This window comes from Schistocerca gregaria, chromosome 3 (genome assembly GCF_023897955.1).
Source record: "Schistocerca gregaria isolate iqSchGreg1 chromosome 3, iqSchGreg1.2, whole genome shotgun sequence".
Lineage (NCBI taxonomy): Eukaryota > Metazoa > Arthropoda > Insecta > Orthoptera > Acrididae > Schistocerca > Schistocerca gregaria.
Window position 1 is genome coordinate 915,728,764 of NC_064922.1, and position 17,189 is coordinate 915,745,952.

At 44.3% G+C, this 17,189-nt stretch overlaps 1 protein-coding gene across 1 annotated transcript; it reads left to right on the plus strand.

Moving 5' to 3' along the window:
• Nucleotides 1-3,281: 3,281 nt before the first annotated feature.
• Nucleotides 3,282-16,949, plus strand: LOC126355486 (spidroin-2-like). The gene is made up of 2 exons (XM_050005802.1): nucleotides 3,282-3,359; nucleotides 16,349-16,949. Exons 1-2 carry the CDS (start codon nucleotides 3,348-3,350, stop codon nucleotides 16,829-16,831), a joined length of 495 nt encoding a protein of 164 aa, XP_049861759.1. The 5' UTR covers nucleotides 3,282-3,347; the 3' UTR covers nucleotides 16,832-16,949.
• The last annotated feature ends 240 nt before the right edge of the window (nucleotides 16,950-17,189 follow it).

The following is a 17,189-nucleotide window of genomic DNA, read 5'->3' on the forward strand; positions in this document are numbered from 1 at the left end:
ATATTTTTCTCAGCACTTCATTTACTTGCTACCTCATCAGGGGCGTTCAATTTCTCGGTGGGCATTGATCATAACGTTCCGACTCATCTAAGCATATTTGGTGTTTTCACGAAGTGCCCACTGCTTTATAGTCGGGACCTAGGCCATCTGCTTCATTGAGCGTCAGCTCCAGACGATACTCCTATTTAGACGTGTGGCGGAGGCCACAATGAGCACATGCACATAAAAATGCCCTATTACCTATTTTTAAACGAAAAACAAACCGTCGACATTATCATGAAGCTATTGCTAGAAAGAAAACATGTACGGAGCAAAGCTCGCATGTGCGGACGACGTAATGTTACTTAACAGAGGATGTGTAGACTGCAGTCAGACAGCTCGAGATATTTAAAAATGGGCAGGAAAACGTAGGTTTATACATTCCATTGGAGAAAACTGAATTCTTAAGTTTAAAGAGAGAAATTGTAGGCCTGAAAAAAAAACGGCAAAATCAACAAAGTCCCGTACTTACATCGGAAAACTCATCCAAAATGTCGAAAAATATTCAGATTAGTCCATAATCTCTACAATAAAAAATCCACGTCGTCTGCACTAGAACATACTAACAAAACCAAAAGTCGTCTACGCATGTGAAACACTGACACTTGACAGAAACCACGAACTTGAAGGAATCAAAAAAGAAGGGAGGGAGATCATGAGGAACATTTTAGGAGTAAGACATACCAAAGACGGTCACAGGGTGCAATCAATCAAAGCAACAAACAGGTTTTCAAGCGTGGAAACTGACACAGAGACAAGGCGAATGAAATTCTTTGGTCATCTCAACAGACTACTAGTAAAGGGACTAACAAAAAGAATAATAAGCTGTGTACCATAACTTAAGAACTCTACATCTTGACTGAAAGAAATTCGAAAGGATTTAAAAAACGGAAACCGACAGCATCAGACACAAAGTAGACAAATGAGAATTTACATCAGAGCAACCAAAACAAAAACAATACACACCAAAGTGATCGAAAGAGCGTAAACAAGACTTCTCAGAAACAATGAAATCCTACTGGAAAACCAAGAAGAACCTACAGAAAAGATGACAGAGTCATTTGCTTAACTTTTCCATTGATTCGGAGAATTCGTTAAAATATATTAATAACAGTAATAATCATCGTTTGAGTCGTTATTGTTGTCGTCATCCAGTTTACATCCATCCTCGATCAAAGATCTTGGTACACTTTTCAGAGCGCAACGGAAGAGCTATATGTCACCATGTTATTGCTGTATATTTCGCAACGAAATATACCAATTTTACACTAGGTCCTTATTTCAGCATTTTCATACGTGTTTAAATCCGGAATATAGCTTCATTAGTCCAACCATTCGTGCGGTTATATGTAACATCCTCATCTTCTTTACAAGCACTGCAGTTTATTCCTTGATGAATCTTTTTACCTGTCCGTTTTTCCCTGTAATTCGCAACATAGAACTCTGTGATGGTCACTGACCAGCTTTCAGCTCTTCAGTTCCCTTCGCGTTAAAAGTACATGTTCCATTCGCATTTAATTCTACACCTACATCTGCATCTAGTACATACTCCGCAATCCACCATACGGTGCATGGCGGAGAGTACCTCTTACCACAACTAGCATCTTCTCCCCCTGTTCCACTCCCAAACAGAAAGAGGGAAAATGACAGCCTATATGCCTCTGTACGAGCCATAGTCTCTCTTACCTTATCTTTGTGGTCTCTTCGCGAAATGTAAGTTGGCGGCAGTAAAATTGTACTGCAGTCAACCTCAAATGCTTGTTCTCTAAATTTCCTCAGTAGCGATTCACGCCTCCTTTCCTCTAGAGACTCCCACCCGTGTTCCTGAAACATTTCCGTAACACTCACGTGATGTTCAAACCTACCAGTAACAAATCAGGCAGCCCGCCTCTGAATTGCTTCTATGTCCTCCCTCAATCTGACCTCATGGGGATCCCAAACTCTCGGGCAGTAAAGTATAGGTCGTATTAGTGTTTTATAAGCGGTCTCCTTTACAGATGAACCAAACCTCCCTAAATTCTACCAATGAACCGAAGACGACTATCCGCCTTCCCCACAACTGCCATTACATGCTTGTCCCACTTAATATCGCTCTGCAATGTTACTCCCAAATATTTAGTCGACACGACTGTGTCAAGCGCTACACTACTAGTGGAGTATTCAAACATTACAGGATTCTTTTTCCTATTCATCTGCATTAATTTAGATTTATCTATATTTCGAGTTATCTGCCATTCTTTACACCAATCACAAGTCCTGTCCAAATCATCTTGTATCCTCCTACAGTCACTCAACGACGACACCTTCCCGTACACCACAGCATCATCAGCAAACAGCCGCACATTGCTATCCACCCTATCAAAAAGATCATTTATGTAGATAGAAAACAACAGCGGACCTACCACACTTCCCTGGGGCACTCCAGATGATACCCTCACCTCCGATGAACACTCACCATCGAGGACAACGTACTCGGTTCTATTACTTAACAAGTCTTCGAACCACTCACATACGTGGGAACCAATCCCATATGCTCGTACCTTAGTTAGGAGTCTGCAGTCGGGCACTGAGTCAAACGTTTTCCCGAAGTCAAGGAGTATGGCATCCGTCTGATATCCTTACGTACTCTTAATTGCTGTCAGCTGTTTTGCGATGACGACATTCACTGTCATTCTGTACGTCTGCTAAAGATTAGCATTAGCGTATACGAACATGTACACGTCAAACGTCTAGAATCGCTACACCACATTTATCCTGGCCAGTAGGTGGAAGTCACGATCCTAGGTCGCCTAGGGCACAGTTACTCAGACGTTCTGCTGCAAGTAATTTTCTCACGAGTCTAGTTTCGCGGAGTGTGAGTGCAGGTTATGACGACATCGGCATACCGCTATTAACTGCTCGGCACGTAACATCGTCAGCAAGGTACGTGGTCATCGCGATGTGTCTCTGCTTAACGAGCGGTGTCGGGTAATTAGCGCAACTGCGGTTCAGAACTGAAGCTACTCGAGCGGTCAGGGTTATGACCCCACAGAAAGTGATATGTAGTGTGTGTACAGTGGGTACTTCCCGTAATAGTGAAGCGCGAGGGACAGTTCCCGCGGTCGAAATGTCAAGGCTGGCGTCCATGGCCCACGCCCCTCCCGCCTGCTCCTCACGCCCTCTGGGGAGGGACGGAGGCGGCTGGGAGGAGACTTTCTCGCGATGAACCCTGGCCTGGCCGGGCTTCGCTATAAAAGCGCCAACGGCCGGTACACAGAGCGCAGTCGCTCCCAGTCGTCCCTGGTCGTACAACCATCCCCCAGCCAACCATGCAGATTCTGGTGAGTAGCGCAGCAGCAAAGCGGCACCATCTCTTCTCTTTCTAGTAGAACTTTCCTGTTATCTCCTTTCTACATCTACTCCCATTCATCCTGAAATCGTACTTCATTCACTTAACTTTGTTATGCACTATCATTCGAAACAATCTAACTTCTCAACACCGCAGTAACTTTCTATCTGACTTGCTTAGTGTACGCATTTTGCATTCATGCAGTCCTGCAATTAAGGTGTACGGTATCAGAAACGCCACCCTTAGTTATCAGAACATAAATCCAGAATCTTTGATTGCAGAACGCCTGCAGTGTGACGATTCTTTTGAAAACCTAAAATTCTCAGGGAACAGCATTTTACCAAAGAAACCAAGGCAAATCTCAGAAAATTTCAGAATTTATTAAGATCTCGAGAAATTTTGTGCTCTTAAACTAAGATTGGATTTTAATTTTATTGAGCTTTATAAACCATAGATTTTGAAACACTGGGTGATCAAAAAGTCAGTATAAATTTGAAAACTCAATAAACCACGGAACAATGTAGATAGAGAGGTAAAAATTGACACACGTGCTTGGAATGACATGGAGTTTTATTAGAACAAAAAAAATATTGCTATACACGTGAAAGATCTGTAGCGCGCGTCGTTTGGTGATGATCGTGTGCTCAGCCGCCACTTTCGTCATGCTTGGCCTCCCAGGTCCCCACACCTCAGTCCGTGGGATTATTGGCTTTGGGGTTACATGAAGTCGCAAGTGTATCGTGATCGACCGACATCTCTAGGTATGCTGAAAGACGACATCCAACGCCAATGCCTTACCATAACTCCCGACATGCTTTACAGTGCTGTTCACAATATTATTCCTCGACTACAGCTATTGTTGAGGAATGATGGTGGACATATTGAGCATTTCCTGTAAAGAACATCATCTTTGCTTTGTCTTACATTGTTATGCTAATTATTGCTATTTTGATCAGATGAAGCGCCATCTGTCGGACATTTCTTGAACGTTTGATTTTTTTGGTCCTAAAAAAACCCTATGTCACTCCAAGCATGTGTCTCAACTTGTACCTCTCTATCTACATTATTCCGTGATTTATTCAGTTTTCAAATTTATACTGACTTTTCGATCACCCGGTACTCTATATTTGAATGGGCGTTTATTATTTGAACGTTAGTCCATATACATCATAAGTGTTTAAGAAATGCGGTCTTGGCACACTCTAGAAGAGGAAAAGTCGTTATTGTGAGATGCTCACCCCCCCATCCCCACCCCTCACTCAAACCCTCCCCCGCTCTTTGCTCAGTGTTAATTTCTCAGGAGATTCTTATGAAGTACCTGTAATTATTAGCGAATTTATTTTTTCAATTCTGAGTAGCTACCGTGCCGTACAGCTTGTGCACTTTAGACTAGTTTTGATTTGATCATCTTAAAATACTTTTTAATCGTGATCCTGTGAAAAACGGAACTTAAACACGCTAATTTTGTCTTGGAAGTTCCTGAACGATTGAAACCATGACCTTGCCAAGGACACGATCCTGTCACTTCCTTCGGCGGAAATTCTCTTTGTGAAACCAGTCACGAATGCCTCACAAAAACAAACCCACCACCTCAACTCTTTCAGTATCTTTCACGGTCTTCCCGAAGAGAATAGAATCTCTCTGCTATTCCACTCATGCGAAAGAGACTTGCAATTTGTAAAAGGAATGGGAGCCAACCTATCTCATCAAAACTAAAAAAAAGTGGGGGAGGGGAGGCATGCTCCTTTTTTGTAGAATTAACTAATTCTCCTTGACTAGGCTCACGTTAGCCCACATCACTGTACCTGTGTGGAGATCCCGCAAAGAAAGATTAACAGGACTTAAATTCCACACGATCTCACAGAAACCGAGGAGCTGCAGAGCCAGTCTACTAGCATAACCCACCTCTGCTTTTAAGGCGATGTTCCGGTTCCTCGCTAACTTTTGTTGGGCGTGCTGGATGTGGCGTGTCGCCTTCTTCCAATTCCGCGGAATGATTTCCGGATTAATTTGCTCTGGAAAAATGTCATTAATAGACCTAAAGGTAGCTGAAGGGAAATTCACCTGACAAGCAAATATAAATGAGACTGGGGAGGCCTTAAATGACTCATGTTGAGGCGTATTGAAGGTTAAATTGAGACATGATATCGCAAGATCCCACTTCCTTTGCAACTCCCACGAAAAACGATTAGTGATGCCTTAAAATTACGAATGACCTATTCCGCAAAGGAGGGTTGCGAATTGTATGGAGTGGTGGTGATAAGTTTAACAGTATTCTCAAAACAAAACCTTTTCAACGCTTTAGAAGCTAAAGCTGAAGCATTATAGCTGAAAAGAGACGTAGGTGGTTCAAAGTAGGAAAAACGCAAACGAACCGTAACATTGCTACTCAGAATCAAACGGAGCAACGGAGAAAGGCATCAGCAACCACCAGAACATACCAATTACCAGCACAAGTACAAGAGAAGAGCACTACGTAGTCGATAAAAAGTTTTTACATAAGACAATCCTCCATATTCGACTGAAAAAACACCTGATGCGAGTTAAAATTGAGCTTAGCTTGCACATTCCCCCACCAATATCTGAATGTCCTTACGAAGGGTAGGCCAAGTAACATGTTCCTTAACGTAAGCAACTGCCACGAACCACGGTATCGTGAAAGTATTGAAACGCTGAACGAAAAGTTCCATGAGCTAAGAAATCTTAGATTCACGCTCTCCACAGCGAATATAACGAAGTATGCCTTTGTGGAGGCTATACCCAAGGAACTGTTCCCCCTGTAATAACCTCCGTTTAATCCCAGGAATTTTAGGGCCAAGACCTGGCTTTCCCTTCAAGTCAGTAAAGAGTTGAGAGACCTTCGTAAAATTCCCTGCTTCCCAATCCTCGGAAGATCCCCCGCGTATTCAGGGCATGGTTATCCATTTCTGGAATAAACTACCAGTGATCCAGATGAAACCTAAATTTATCGAGGGCAAAGAGGACTGCCAATGTTTACCATTCAGAACGGAATATTTAGTTACAGGGGGTAGCAACCTTCTAGAAGCGTAAGAGGTGGGACGCCGTTCCCCGGTTTGTTGTTGCAGAAGAACCTCCGCTATTCCACAAGTACAAGCACCCGTTTGGATGCCTGATGCCACTCGTCCCAGTGGGAAACAACCCCCTTCTTAGGAACGTCATTAACGGGCCCAGCTAACTAAGTAAAATTTGGAAAGAACTTACAAAAAAAATTGTCTTGCCAATAAACATCGTTACTGCCTTCTTCTTCCCAGGCACAAGGAATCTATCAAAATCCCTAGTACGACCTTGAATGATCCTGATACCGCCAGCAGAAACTAAATGCCCCAAAAATGATATCTGCCAACGCGCCAACGTGATCGCTTGACGTCCAACCCTGCCCCCCTCTAGGACGCTCCAGAACCGCCTCCAGGTGTTTCTAATGATCAGCGAAAATACCACTGTAAACTAGAACGTTATATACACATTTAAACTTCAGATCACTCGAGACACTATCTGAAAGGCGGGATAAAACAGATTCACTAGTGGACAAGCCAAAAGGAACACTGTTGAATTCGGAAGTTCCAGTCCGTACAGAAGGCGGTAATATGTTTAGAATCCTCAGCTAAAGGACTGTAATAGAAGGTCCGTTTAAGATCAAGAAAGGCAAAGAACTTGGCTCCATGAACCACATAAAGCAATTATGTAAATTAGACAAAGGTATCGATTCTAAAACAAGAATTTGCTTAACTAATCTATAGTCAGCGAACTCCCCAATCTTGACCTCATTTACAAGAAATATGGGCGATATGTACGGCTATATAGAGGGTCTGATAACTCCATCACGTAACATGCCCCCAATCGAAGAACGTAAGTTCTTCATTTTCGGAGGGAATAGCTTATATGGAGCTTGCCCAACTGGCACCTCATCAGTAAAGATGATCTTGTACAATACTAAATCTTATTCGTTATCCTCTGTATGTCATATAAAAACAGTTTGAAACGACTAAGTAACTGGCCTCAAATTTTCTAGAGGGGCATAACACAGTACAGACTTCCAGAGAACTATGACTGGAACACAAGGCAAGTCTCTCAACAGAACGAAACTTGAGGTAAAAAGTTCTATTCCGATAATCGAAATTAACCCAATATTCTGGATAAAATAGTGTTCCAAAATTAAATTGACGGACAAGTCCTTGACCTCCAGTAAATAGGTCGGCCATGAAACTTACCTGTGCTTAACTCGGCTCTCAATTCGCCAAACAGAGACAAGACCTGCCCTTTAACAGCCGAACGTCTCCGGGAGGAAGCGCTCAAGCTAGGTAATTTAAGGCAGTCCTGTATTCCAAATACCACTCGCAGTCAGGAAGGAAACTGAACTACCAGAATCAATAAGTGGGAAAATAGGCTCTTACAAAGTAAGTGCTCCCCTACTATAGACGTGATGTGGCGATAGAATTTCGGCAGCGTATATCGTACCCCTACTGTTTCGATCTCTCCCTCGGTTGAATTGGACACACGATCCAAAACGTGCCCAAGACCTGTCCGTTTTTAAGGAATCATCTTTCTATTCTTTAGAATCCACACGGCCGTCCTGACGATAATGTTTCCGCTATTCTATTAGTCTGCAAAACCTAACCCCTCTATCATGGAAACCAAGGCATCCGATACAAGGAAGAGGGAAGGTCTTTTAGCGACGGTAATGCGCGAACTGTCGGCCGGGCTCATACCCTCAAATATATTATTAACTACTGTGGTTTTAGTAACCTGCAGTTCCAAGGCTGAGACTTAGGTCTGAATTTGCTCACTGTACCTAGCCAAAGTAATATTGGTAGCCTGAAACCACCAAAAGTGCTTTTGCTGAAGTTCATTTTTAATACGGGGTGAAAATTTAATCTCAATAACACGCTTTCGCAGACCCTTTAGCCCACTTTGTCCAGGAAAATTTCGGAAAATAGACGGCTTAACACCCCACAAGTCAAAGGATACAATAGCTGAAGTACAATATCATGTGACGTCCCCAGAGATCTAGCGTGGAATTCAAACTTAACAGCAAGCTACAAAACGGATTCTACCACGCTCTGATTCTCCATTAAGAGTTGCTTAACACCGTGAAGCAAAAAACCATTGGGGTGAGGCAACTTAGCCCAGCTGGTTTCTGAACCCCGCCTACCAGCTGACCACAGCTTTGGAGCATTAGCTACTCATACGAAGATCGCTGCTCGCCACTCACCTTTTCCAAGTCGTCTGAATCGAAACGGCTTCACTAGCTTCTAAATTCCGCACCTACGCAATGCAAATATTAAACGAGTTTACCATCTTCAGAGCTAAGTTAAAACTGTCGAACTTCGCTCAAACGGTTGTCCCTATAAACTTGTTTACGGGTGGGCTGACTAGTTCGCGAACGTCTACATTCTGTCGTAAGGACGCTACAGCAGCAGCGCTGTCAGCTAGTACGGCACCTATGTCGCCTATGGTGCCAATGGTAAGGAGCAACAGTCTGTACAAGGCTGTACGCAAACGAGCCACTAACTCAGTGACACCTCCATCGGAACGGATTTGTCGCATCCTGACCTCATAGGCCAAACAATCTCTCTTAAGAAGGGAAACGCCAGGACAACTGCGCCACGCCATGCTTGGAAATAATCCTGCAAATAGGAGAGAATAAATTACAACAAAGAATTACAATAAACAAATATAATAAAAACAGAAATGAGTAAAAGTACTGTCGCAGGAAATGGTGAGCGATGCAATAGGAAAAATTCTCTATCTTCACCAAGAAAACTACACTCTGAATGAGCATTGAAATCTGACCTTTCATAGTGCGGATTAACCAATATCAAACACGTTAAAGAACTGGGGCCGGCCGCGGTGGTCTCGCGGTTCTAGGCGCGCAGTCCGGAACCGTGCGACTGGTACGGTCGCAGGTTCGAATCCTGCCTCGGGCGTCGCTGTGTGTGATGTCCTTAGGTTAGTTAGGTTTAAGTAGTTCTAAGTTTTAGAGGACTAATGACCACAGCAGTTGAGTCCCATAGTGCTCAGAGCCATTTGAAAGAACTGGGCCATGATTTTAAGTACACATCATTCATCATCTGACAGACTTCATTATCACTTTTTTTTAAAAAAAAAAAAGCTAAGTATACTAAGAGAACAATTTGTATGATCAGCAACAAATATATTTAACATCAATGGGGGAAAAAGGGAACAACAGTCTTGATACTAGCAACAGTTATAAATGAAATAGGGTCGTTTATCAAATCATAAGTCGCTGTAGACAAGCCCAAGAAACTGTAAACCTATAATGCCAAATTATGGTAAAATGTTACTATCATTTAAACCACAGACTGTAGCAATTTCCACACAAGACTTTGCTTGGGAGAACAGTAACGGGCGCAAATAAGCCAAATACAATGTTCCATAACTTTTGACAAGAACGTTACAAACTTGCCCCAGTGGGCTGACTCAAGAATTAATCAAACATGAAACTAGGTTGCAACAACCTGAGTTTAGAATTTAAAAAAAAGGAAATATGAAAGTTCATGAGTAGGCACTGCCTGCGCTGTATCTAACCTTAGAATTCAATGAATGGAAAAAAAACAGTATCTGGTGTTGCAGCCTTTTCTTTTGGTTTAGCGGAATCTAATAAGAGACAAAGCGTATAATCTGAATCAGGTGGCTTCAACCTTGTACCTAGGCGATGTATCTCTGCCGAACATTCTTGCCCCGCGTTGTTAGGGATAGAGTTCCTTGATATTCAACTACTTTTTCCTTTCTTTTGTGGAAGGAAAGGGAGCCGACACGGTTCAGTGGCGAAATGTTGTAGGCAGACCGTGAGCGGTGCTTACGATACCTAAGCATTTTTTTAAAATTTTAAACTGTAGTTATTGAAGTACTTTTTGTAAAAAAAAATGCTATTTTGAATTTTCTTCCTTAAATTTCTCCACTCATAATGGTACTCGCTTCAAGCAGCATTTATGAGCCTTTATGCACACACAGAAACCACTGTGAAGTGAATGGCAGACGTTTCTCCCCACTGTAACAAGTATCAACGTTTCTTCCCGCTCCATTCGCGTATCGAGGAAAGAAAAAAATCTGTGCTAAAATGTGTGCCGTATTTAGTCTAAATGTGTTTTCGCGACCCTTAGGGAGTGATTAGTGGGGGACAGTGGAATGTTACTAAGTTCCTCATTTAATACTAATTTATTCGAAAACGAATTCCCTGCTTATTGTATGCTGCAAGGTAATTATTATCGTATCTGAATACATCCGGAGTTCTTCACGTAATCTTATTCTGTTCTAAACATTGCTAGTAGGTTAACAGATTTTACCTTTCAATTTAAGTAATTTTGCCAGTTTATTCACAAAACAGTCAAGGCTTTGGTAACCTTGTTTCATAGCTGAAAGAGAAGCAAAACAGCCGTAGATTATGGTTCCATTCTTTTTACTACAGCGTAATATCTATCTTTCATTACCTTGTGAACCAGTCACGCTCTAGCGATTAGGTCAAAAAGTAACTCGATAAATGAAATTTAATTCCCGTCGACGAAACGCCCGTTATAGCTCTTTCCTCGACTAAAATCTGATAATGCTGTTTTTAAGCGTTTAAAATCGTAACTTCGAGGGTTTTGTCAGAGTATAACAGACAATGCAGCCGGTTCCCCCACCTACATTTTAACAACTTAAACTGTTGTATAGTTGCATAATTGTGTGCGTAATAGGCTAGTAGTTACATTGTTCGGTTCCTTCTTCATTCATGTTCAAGTCGTAAAACGAGAACAGTTGTCTGGACGTCTTCTGTACTACTTGGTGCTATTGTCTGCACTTGTCATTCGTGTAGGCGTTTCTCGTGCTTTGTGTTATGTCTTTGTGGTAAGGTAGATAGTTCGTGTGCTTGTTTAGACAGGGAGGTACATTGTACCACGCGATCTAATATGCTCTGCACCCTCTTCCAAATGTCTCTCGTGACTTTCCAGAGAGGTCCGTTTTGTATCGTCATCCACGGACCATAGTCAGTAATGTGATTTTTGAAGTATTCAAAATCATAGCTTGAGGTCCTTATCAGTGCTATTTATCTGAGTGAATATGACGGGCAGGTAGAAAGTAATATCCCTTATCTCCTATAATATAATCGTTTTTTCAAACACTTATCGTTCTGTTTATATGATTCAACAATTGCTTCCTAATTACTTTCTTCACCAAACAAAATTATTTAAAAAGGTGCCAGTTACTAAGACTGTACATCCGCTGTCACTTAGCACTAAGAAAAATACCTCTATGCATACTTTAAGCAGTACAGTTGTCACAGTCAAAGTAAAATATGACGTACGAAAGGTGTACGTGACATAAAAGTTTACTATTTTACCGCTTGATATAATCGCAGCGTCATTGTGAACTTTATCCACTAAGCTACTTTGTCTTCAAAATATTCTCACACTTACATGCAGAGTAGCGTCAAAATATTTCCGCGAAAGCTTTCTTCTGTCTTATTGTAGGTCTTTTTACTGTTTGATTTTGCTTTTCCCTTTACGGCAGCAACAGCCTTCAAGAATATTCAAAGATATTGACTCCGATACTCTGTAGTTGTTGCTCATTCCCACTGATTATTACCCAGCGAGGCGGCGCAGTGGTTAGCACACTGGACTCGCATTCGGGAGGATGACGGTTCAATCCCGTCTCCAGCCACCCTGATTTAGGTTTTCCATGATTACCCTAAATCGTTTCAGGCAAATGCCGGGATGGTTCCTTTGAAAGGGCACGGCCGATTTCCGTCCTAACCCTTCCCTAACCTGAGCTTTCGCTCCGTCTCTAATGACCTCGTTGTCGACGGGACGTTAAACACTAACCACCACCACCACCACCGATTATTCGTGCAGTAAGAGTGTATTGTTGCTTTCGTATTTCTGAGATGGTGAAACACTAAGAAAACTATTGTTTGCTACGGAACCTTGTTAACTCAAGTACTTGTAGTATACTGTGAGCTCCTATTGCTGTCCATCTCGTCTGCTGTGACGACGACAGTGCAGCAGTACATAAGTGCGACACGCTAGAACACACACGGACAACGTTTCGTGACCTGCAGGCCTGGTTCACATACTTATATAACCTTACTGGCCCTACCGTCATGACACGAGAACAATCCTCCTGGCACTAAAATCTTAACTATAGCGTCGGTGACTAATGTTTGTTGGATAACAAACTGATACGAATCGCATCCCTTTCCCGATACGTCATGGGAAAAAATTATGCTTCAAAGCTCGTGGTTCTGAGAAAACTTTCATTTGAAGCTCACTCGGAATTTCTCCCGAGTGCCAGATTGAAACCCACTGCGGGCCGGATGTGGTCCGCGAGCCGCTGGTTGTTCACCTGTGCAATACAGTAATAAGACTGGTTGTCTGACGGTATGAAACTTTACGCCCAATTCAGCTATTGTATTCTAGACATCTTCATTCAAATTTCCTGTATAAGATGCAGTCAGATTCCTGTTTCCATTTAACTCTAACTGACTCACTCTCTGATGAGTTCAAAATTAGTGCTGGAACAGGTGTCCAGCTAATCTCACAGGCTCCAGTATTTTTTATTAAGAAGTGGAGCCCCTTCACGCCCACATAGACATGATGGCCAACTCGGTCTACTGCTATGTCTGCATAGGGGTCAATTTTCACTTACGTGAGGTGTCTCAGGATGTATGTACTGCGATGTTTGCTTACGTCTGGTTAACGTTAACTATTACAAGACGCTCATCTGAGGATAGACAGGGTCGAAAGTCGAACGAAGGGTAGCGGTTTGGAGGGGAGAGGAAAAAAAAGTGCCAAGGTAAGAGCCAAGGGAAAAAAACTTCTGCGATAGTTTGGTCGAATAGTAGGAACAGTAGCGCATGTCTGGCTGCCAGCGAAAGGTCAGGCAAGGGTAGGCTTTGTTAGTAGTGGGTGTCATGCAGGTCGATACCTTTGACGTAGTGCGGTGGTGTTACTCGGCGGCTGACGCTGGATTTTGGTGTTGATCTCTCGGTCAACGTCAGCATACATGTAACAGGTTCATCATACACTCCTGGAAATTGAAATAAGAACACCGTGAATTCATTGTCCCAGGAAGGGGAAACTTTATTGACACATTCCTGGGGTCAGATACATCACATGATCACACTGACAGAAACACAGGCACATAGACACAGGCAACAGAGCATGCACAATGTCGGCACTAGTACAGTGTATATCCACCTTTCGCAGCAATGCAGGCTGCTATTCTCCCATGGAGACGATCGTAGAGATGCTGGATGTAGTCCTGTGGAACGGCTTGCCATGCCATTTCCACCTGGCGCCTCAGTTGGACCAGCGTTCGTGCTGGACGTGCAGACCGCGTGAGACGACGCTTCATCCAGTCCCAAACATGCTCAATGGGCGACAGATCCGGAGATCTTGCTGGCCAGGGTAGTTGACTTACACCTTCTAGAGCACGTTGGGTGGCACGGGATACATGCGGACGTGCATTGTCTTGTTGGAACAGCAAGTTCCCTTGCCGGTCTAGGAATGGTAGAACGATGGGTTCGATGACGGTTTGGATGTACCGTGCACTATTCAGTGTCCCCTCGACGATCACCAGAGGTGTACGGCCAGTGTAGGAGATCGCTCCACACACCATGATGCCGGGTGTTGGCCCTGTGTGCCTCGGTCGTATGCAGTCCTGATTGTGGCGCTCACGTGCACGGCGCCAAACACGCATACGACCATCATTGGCACCAAGGCAGAAGCGACTCTCATCGCTGAAGACGACACGTCTCCATTCGTCCCTCCATTCACGCCTGTAGCGACACCACTGGAGGCGGGCTGCACGATGTTGGGGCGTGAGCGGAAGACGGGCTAACGGTGTGCGGGACCGTAGCCCAGCTTCATGGAGACGGTTGCGAATGGTCCTCGCCGATACCCCAGGAGCAACAGTGTCCCTAATTTGCTGGGAAGTGACGGTGCGGTCTCCTACGGCACTGCGTAGGATCCTACGGTCTTGGCGTGCATCCGTGCGTCGCTGCGGTCCGGTCCCAGGTCGACGGGCACGTGCACCTTCCGCCGACCACTGGCGACAACATCGATGTACTGTGGAGACCTCACGCCCCACGTGTTGAGCAATTCGGCGGTACGTCCACCCGGTCTCCCGCATGCCCACTATACGCCATCGCTCAAAGTACGTCAACTGCACATACGGTTCACGTCCACGCTGTCGCGGCATGCTACCAGTGTTAAAGACTGCGATGGAGCTCCGTATGCCACGGCAAACTGGTTGACACTGACGGCGGCGGTGCACAAATGCTGCGCAGCTAGCGCCATTCGACGGCCAACACCGCGGTTCCTGGTGTGTCCGCTGTGCCGTGCGTGTGATCATTGCTTGTACAGCTCTCTCGCAGTGTCCGAAGCAGGTATTGTGGGTCTGACACACCGGTGTCGATGTGTTCTTTTTTCCATTTCCAGGAATGTAGTTTTGTGTCCGATAGGTCATACATCAGAAGCACAGTGTAGGGTAGTGCGAGCTCGTCGGTTTCCCTGCTGTAGCCTGTTGATCGGCTTTAATAGCAGCTGACATATTCAGTCAACTTTGGGAATTGCCGTCGTCTGTTGCTTGTTGGTGTATTTTAGCTGGCCATAGGTGGTTATGCCCTACCTAGTAGTGTCTTTGGTCGCTTACATTTCCACCTATGGTTGTGATCATAGTTTCCCAGAGTAAGGATGAAAGGATTGTTCGAGTGTGTCAAGTTCGTGTATAGTCATGTGGCGTGTTTTTTGAATACTTCCTTGAGGGTTTCAAGGCGGTATTCATGGTGAAGATACACGTCAGGTTTTGTTGAATTGTGTGTTAGAAACTGTAAAAACTGACTCTTGCTGGGATTTAGCGTTAGTTTATTTTCTACAAGCCACGAACTTAGGTCATGAACTGCACTATTTGAAACCGAGACAATATTGCACACAACATCCTTTACTACCAGAGTTGTGTCATCAGTAAACAGAAATATTTTGGAGTTATCCATAATACTAGAGGGAATATCATTTATATAAATAAGGAACAGGAGTGGCCCCAACACTGATCCCTGGGGCACCGCCCACTTGACAGTACCCCACTCACATTCCACATCTCAGCCGTTATCAACATTATGAATAATGACCTTTTTTGCCTGTTGCTAAAGTAAGAGGTGAACCAATTGTGAGCTTCTCCCCATATTCTGCAATGGTCCAACTTCTGGAGCAATATTTTGTGATCAACACAATCAAATGAATCAGTTAAAAAAATATGCCAAGAGTTCGAAACCTTTTGTTTAACCCATCCACTACCTCATAGAGATAACAGAATATAGCATTTTCAGTTGTTAAACGACTTCTCAAGCCGAACTGTACATTTGATAGCAAATGATCAATTATCCTTGAATACATAGCATTTTCAATAACTTTTGCAAACACTGATGGCATAGAAATAGGTCTAAAATTATCTACATTATCCCTTTTTATTATTACTGGGTACTTTAATCGGTCAGGAAACTTAGCATTGCTAAAGGAAAAATTACACATATTGCTAAATACAGAGCTAACATGTGCAGCACAGTACTTCAATATTCTGCTAGACACTCCATCATAACCATGAGAGTCCTTAGTCTTCAGTGATATAATTATTGACTCAATCTCCCTCTTGTCTGTATCACAGAGTAGTATTTCAGACATCAATCTCATAAAGGCATTTGCCGAGAGATATGATTTCTTGTAGAAACTATATTGTTATTTAAGTCACCAGCAATTCTCAGAAAATGATTGTTAAATACTGTACATAAATCTGATTTATCAGTAACAGAAATATTTTTAATGCGAACTAACTTTATCGTCGACCTTGTGCTGCTGACCAGGCACTTCCTTCACAACTGACCACATGTGTTAGCGTCGTGAAGGTTCTACTTCAACAGTGGCTAAACTTTTCAAGTTGAGAGTGAAGCGAAATGGCTTTTCGTTGCAGACGGTGCTGAGCTGCCTGCTGGCCGCCGCCGTGGCTAAGCCGGGCTTCCTGGGCGGCGCCGCCCCCGGCCTCCTGGGGGCGGGCTACGCGGGACCCGCCGCCTACGCCGGCTACGCGGGCTACGCTGGCCCCGGACACTTGGCTCCCGCCAACATCGTCATCGGTCCGGGAGGCGTGCCCCTCGACACGCCGGAGGTGGCGGCCGCGCGCAAGGCGCACCTGGCCACCGTCGCCGCGACGCGCGCCCGCGACGCCGCCATCAACGGCGCCGCCCCCGCCTACGCGGGCTACGCCGGCGCCGCCCCCGCCTATGCTGGCTACGCGGGCTCTGGCGCCGCCGCCGCCGCTGCCGCAGCCGCTGCTGCCGCTTCTGCTGGCTACGCTGCAGCTGGCGCCTACGGTCCCGCCGGCCTGGGCTACGCAGGAGCCGGTCTGGCCGCCCCCAGCATCCTGGCGCTCAAGGCCGGACACCACCTGGGCTGAGCCCCAGCCTTCCTGACCCTCCGAGACTGACCGACGGACGCGTATATCTATGTGTGAAACACACCTCTTATGTATTTGTACAAAGTTATTTATAAATAAATGTAGTCTTGCAAACTAACAGTACTTTCTGGCCTTTTTTAAGTGAACCTGATCTAGGTACTCCACTTCACTTCTAGTTGAGCTTCTGGTGTATGTGACTGCTAACCACATGATACCAAATCTCCGTTGACAGTCCTAGAGTTACACTACTGGCCATTAAAATTGCTACACCAAGAAGAAATGCAGATAATAACCGGGTATTCATTGGACAAATATATTATACTAGAACTGACATGTGATTACATTTCACACAATTTGG